The sequence below is a fragment of the Primulina eburnea genome, chromosome 12 (assembly GCF_022965805.1).
Source record: "Primulina eburnea isolate SZY01 chromosome 12, ASM2296580v1, whole genome shotgun sequence".
Taxonomy (NCBI): Eukaryota; Viridiplantae; Streptophyta; class Magnoliopsida; order Lamiales; family Gesneriaceae; genus Primulina; species Primulina eburnea.
Genome location: NC_133112.1, coordinates 3,269,980 through 3,275,979, shown reverse-complemented (window position 1 = coordinate 3,275,979; position 6,000 = coordinate 3,269,980). Strand labels below are relative to the sequence as shown.

Sequence of the window (6,000 nt, the reverse complement as noted above, 5' to 3'; positions counted from 1 at the left end):
TTTGAAGAATTTTAGCAATTTTCACTGTTTTAACTTGGTTTGGATTATATATTTACTTTTCGATTATTAGGATTTGGATTATTCCTTCTCTTCTTGCTTTCGGTGTTTTTATCGGTACATTTATGGATTTGGGGACTAACACCTTGAAATTTATGTGTCTCTAAATAATTTACAGAAGAAGAATGACGCGCAATGAAATTCAACTTGTAAAGAAATTCTATTTAAATCATAAAACTATAAACCTAAATCCAATATATCAATAGAAATCAAATTATTCAAGTAACAAGATTCAGAGGGAAAAAGCATTAAAATACAAATTATTACCGTACATAACATTAATACACTTACAAGGGTGAGCAAGTGCAACCGATGCTGGAGTCGGATATGGAGAAGACGAAAGATAGAAGAGTGGAGCAGTGAGAGGGAGATCAATTTTACAGGCTTTTATTTGATATTTTATTGATTATTTATATTTTAATATTTATAAATTAAATAGGTTTTTATTCATTTTTATATATATATATATTAATTTTTTAAAAAAATTTTAGGGCCCTAAAACAATATGGGCCTGAGGCCTTGGCCACTTATGACTCTGAATAGGATCGGCCCTGTCTGTAAATTTCGTGAAATTATTAATATTTGATGGGTCAAAATTGTTGTTGGGCACATTGACATATGATGAAAATATAAAAGGTAAAACTGTCTTTACATTTTGGTATGTTATTTTTCTGTTTACATAAAAAAAAATTTGATATTATCTCAAAAGAAGTCAAACTAATTTTTTTTTAAAAGACAAGTCACATTTATAAGAGTAAGTTTCTTTTCTTGATAGATGGACTTTCTCATGATGAGTTTATAATCTTTAGATGAGTTAGATCGATCCCTAACTATCATAAATAATAATATTTTTTATTAATTGAGTCGAAATCAAATATTTACCTCATCAAATTCATGAGAAAAACTTGTGTGAGACGGTTTCACGGGTCGTATTTTTGAGACGGATCTCTTATTTGGGTCAGTCATACAAAAGTATTACCTTTTATGCTAAGAGTATTACTTGTTATTGTGAATATGAGTATGGTTGATCCATCTCACGGATTAAGATTTGTGAGACGGTCTCACATGAGACACACTCCAAATTCATATAAGTCAGCAAATGGATCGTATACACATACAAGTAAGTGCTTCCCATGAGGCTAACTTAGGCGATTAAATCGATGTACCGATAATAATGTACCCTTTTTATGTTTATAGTCAACAACAAAAATAATACTTCTCTGGTTATGTTTTGCTATTAGTTTTTGAAATCACTCATACTAATGAATATGAATATATATCAAACTTTAATAAATTAAGTTGTTTTTTTTAAATAAAATAAAATAAAATAAATATATATATATTAAACAGAATTCGACTTATCCGTCCGTCCCTAAAATATTTTAGGGACGAATTAACATATATTGTCGCTAATTTTTTTTCTATCATAAAAATCGTGATAATTTACCAGATGAAAATATTCAATTTCTTTTTTAGTGTCAAATGTCTGGACGAAACCTCGTTTCAGAAATTAATCCCGGCCATTAAACTCATCCCATCGGATTTTAAGTTGATTCTAACCATTCTTGTAATTGCCATTTCTTACATATTTATAATGAAATTGTAATATCATAAAATTTGTCATCTTTTCGCCAAGTAAACAATTTTTAAGGTTTGCCCTCAAATCTCGATTAACTAAAACCAACCAATTTGAAACAATATAAACATCAAGAAACAATGGTCTACAAAACATCAACTTCCTCGACCACTTTCCAACCATGCATCATCAACGAAAACACATCCTCCTCTGTCACGCCTCCGCTGATTTTCCATTCCGGATACCTTCGTCTTTTCCAGAGAAGACGAATGGATCCGACCATCCCGACCCCGACCGTTTGTTCCACCGTGATGTCCTCCTCAGTCTCCTCCCAAATACCGCCACCCACCCCTTCAAACATACTCGAGATCAGCTTGATATCGGCTCAAGACCTAGCCCCCATAACGAAATCCATGCGAACGTATGCAACGACATGGATCCACCCGAACCGCAAGCTCACCACCCGAACCGATCAAAATGGCCTCACGAACCCTACTTGGAATGACAAGTTCGCGTTCCGTGTGGACAATGAGCTCCTCATGTCGGAAAACAGGACCGTGACCGTGGAAATCTACACGGTTTCCTGGTTTCGCGATGTCCTGGTGGGGATCGTGCAGGTCCTAATCAACGATCTCGTCACCCCCGCAGTTAGAATGTCGCAAAACCACCCGAAGAACACGCGTTTTGTTGCCCTACAAGTTCGCAGACCATCCGGCAGCCCACAGGGCATACTCAACATGGGAATTGCCCTGCTTGACAGCACAATGAGAAGCATGCCATTGAATAACTATCCAAGCGATAAAATACTGAATCCTCTCAGCCAGCAACAACATAAAAACGAATACGAGGAAGAACAACACAGAGAACTTACTTCAAGAATCCAACTGTGGCGTTCATTAAGCGTCGGGTCTGAGGTTAACAACGAGGATTTTCCATTAAAGCCCGGATCAGTAAACAACGGATCAATGGTTAATGGATCTGTTTGCAATGGTTCCGCTGTAAATGAGTCAGAAGCGTGTTCCGATATAGGCCCATCTGCTTCAATCGTGGCAGCTGAGTTAGCCAAGAAGTTGCAACCACCATCAAACCCCAAGAAAGTGCACAGAACTGCACGAGATATTGAGGAAACAAGCAGCTCCATTCTTGAGGATTTGACAATCGAAGAAGCGAAAACAAAAGGGTATAGATTTACTTCAAGAAGAGAAAGATGGAGGAAGGAAATGAATCCGGGTGAAAAGATTGATGCAGATCACGATGATTATGATCCGTCCGAGATATCAAATAATAGCAACAGACATTCACGTAGGAACTCGGATGGGGGACTCTTTTCATGTTTTGGAAATGCGTACGGGATCGAGTTCACTATCGTATGTGGGGCGAGTAATAATGTGAGTAGTAAGAAACTCATCGATGGCAAGAGTAGAAAGAAGAGATCGAGTAAGGCTAATTCAGCGTAGTTCATTGATTATCAGGAACGGACATAGCTAATAAGGGGTGCAGAGGTAGCAGTCGGGATTTGGCCATACAAATTAAAGTCGTTCGCCTTCTTCTTCTTCGACTTTGCTCAGATGTTTCATATCATTGATAAAGCGTTCCCTATTGTTATCAATTCCCATTGTCTTGATATTTCGAGTTTTATTTTCTTTCTTTTTTCTTAGAAATCGTTAATTGTTAACATGTATGTCGAGATTTCTTTGAACAGTGAGAGTGGACGGTTCAATTAAGTTCGAGTCTTGGACTGAGTTCTTCTTTAATTTGCTCATGGGAATTTGTTTATTTGCTTTGTTTTTTTGGTTGTTGTTATTCCCTCCAACGAGAAATGGGGGTTGCCTGAAATGGATATGGAAACTTTATATTTTGTATCATTTTATAGGGTTTTTTTTAAAAATAATATATTTTTAAAACTTATTTATTAAAATATTACAGATTCTAAAACTTTATCAAAATATAACCGTCCGGAGTTTGAAGTTCCGGATTCAGAATCCGGAATAGACTGGCGCGGATTCTCAAAATCCGTGTCCAATCCATGTGTCCGGATTTTAATTTGTTTTTTATAAAAAGGGAGATTGGCGACGGTTTAACCAAAACCCGTCGCTTTTTGTGACGGTGTTCGCTAGTGACGACGGTTTAAAAAACCCGGCGCTATTTCCAACGGTTTTACCAAAACCCGTCACTAACGCACGGATTTTAAATTTTTTTTTTAACATTTCATTGTTAAGTTACGCTAAATTTAAACAATTACGTTATTTATACTGATGACAGTAATTTAAATATATTTATTTATAGTAATTAAATTTAGATAATAATAGTATTAAAAATTAAAATTTTTAAATATATGTAATTACAATTTTCAAATATATTAAATTTTCAAATGAACAATTTTAACAATTAAGAGTATAAATAAATTAAAAAAAAACATAATAAACAAAAACAAATGAAAAATTTACAAGATAAATTTATATTTTTCAAAATTGTTTTACTATATATAAAATTTATGTTACCTTAAAACTTAATTTACTTACAAAAAAAGTCTTTTAAGTAAATTAATTCAAAATATATTATTGAAAAAAATTTGTTATTATTATTATTATTATTGATAATTTAATGCATGTACGGTAAGGCCCGAGATTTTATTATTGTAATATGAGATTAATCTGAAATGAATAATTTATTAATTGAGATAATTATAGACGGAACGAATCAGACCGGGAGAGCCGAAAGAAGATTTGGCATGAGGTGCAAGGAAGGATCCCCGCGCACATGCGCGACATGTATGGGCGCACATGCGCGAGGAAGGCAGAAGCATGCGCGGCTTGAATGCGCGCACATGCGCGGAACGTCCAGAACCTTAGGCGCATTTGCGCGGCTGGAGGCGCGTATATGCACGAGTAAATGGATGTGCGAGACAGAACCTCTCACACATATGCGCGAGATATTTTATTAGATTATTATAATTAACACGTTAAACAGTTAAAAAGTCCTTAATATTAACTTAATCTTGCCCGCAAGCACCTAACATACCCGAAATGCCTTTTGACGTTTTATCTATATATTTAATTAAATTCTCTTTGTTTACAACTCTTTGATACAGAATAATTATATGGATTATTATTATTATTATTGTTAAATACTATATGTTAATTATGAGAATTTTTATATTATTTATTAAAAATTAAACTTATAAAACACAACATCTACAATACAATTATTAAAAGAATAATTAATTCACTCGTATAATTAATTCCAAAACAATAATATTTTAAATTTAAAAAAAATAATGTTACCTGATTCACTCGTATGAAATAACATCTCAAAAAGTTAAGCTTTATTACAAAAACAAAAATTATAAAACAACATTAATTAAATAAAAATAAAATAATTTCATACCTGATAATTTTCGATAAAACCAAGCTTATCAACACAACGTCCGATCGAAGACGAATTTTTATTAATAGAAACTGTCGCCGCAAAAAACATAACAAAAAATGAGTGAATCTAGAGAAGAAGAAAAATAAAGAAGACTTGCTGAGAAAATGTGTTCGAATTGTTACGTCTTCGGCGCAATTTAAATTGGAAAGAGGAGTCACGGGAATGGAAGGGAGGAGTCGTCGGGTGGGAAAGTGGGGTCACGGTAGTTAGCGACGGGTTTTGGACAAACCGTCGCCACTAGCGACAGTTTCTTAAACCGTCGCAGATGCGACGGGTTTTGATTAAACCGTCGCCGATCGCTTTTTTTTTTTTAAAAAAAATTAAAATCCGGAGACATGGATTGGGCTCGGATTCTTAGAATCCGTGCCAGTCTGTTCCGGATTCTGAATCCGGAACTTCAATCTCCGGATTGTTATATTTTGATAAAGTTTTAGAATCTGTAATATTTTAGTAAATAAGTTTTAAAAATATATTATTTTTTAAAAAAACCCTCATTTTATACGTTGGCTGTTTTTTGTCATCAAAATTTACTTACGTTATGCAAAAATAAAATGTCTGATTGTATGCATCTATACGAGTACTCTGATCCATCCCCACTCTATTTCCCCACTTCTATTTAGAAAATAATATAATGGTAAGAGTAGGTCTCTTGTGAGACGGTCTCACGAATATTTATCGTGAGATGGGTCAAGCCTACTCATATTCACAATAAAAAATAATATTCTTAGCATAAAAAGTAATACTTTTTCATGGATGACCTAAATAAGATATTCGTCTTACAAAATACGATCCGTAAGACTGTCTCATATAAGTTTTTGTTTAATGGTAAATGTAAGACCCGAGATTTAATTACTGTAATCAGACGTTGATTAATTGTCAGAATGGTGATTAGCAAATATCACAGGAACCAAATAAGACATGAATGAAGAAGTTGGGTG

The 6,000-nt window shown here is 34.0% G+C and overlaps 1 protein-coding gene across 1 annotated transcript; it reads left to right on the top strand.

The window, feature by feature from the left end:
• The first annotated feature begins 1,829 nt into the window (after positions 1 to 1,829).
• LOC140807689 (uncharacterized) lies at positions 1,830 to 3,357 on the top strand. The gene has a single exon (XM_073164649.1). The coding sequence runs from the start codon at positions 1,903 to 1,905 to the stop codon at positions 3,088 to 3,090; it is 1,188 nt and encodes a 395-aa protein (XP_073020750.1). The 5' UTR covers positions 1,830 to 1,902; the 3' UTR covers positions 3,091 to 3,357.
• Positions 3,358 to 6,000: the final 2,643 nt, after the last annotated feature.

Bases quoted from the DNA above. Each gene is read 5' to 3' on its own strand.
- LOC140807689 (XM_073164649.1), top strand. From the start codon at position 1,903: ATGGATCCGACCATCCCGACCCCGACCGTTTGTTCCACCGTGATGTCC.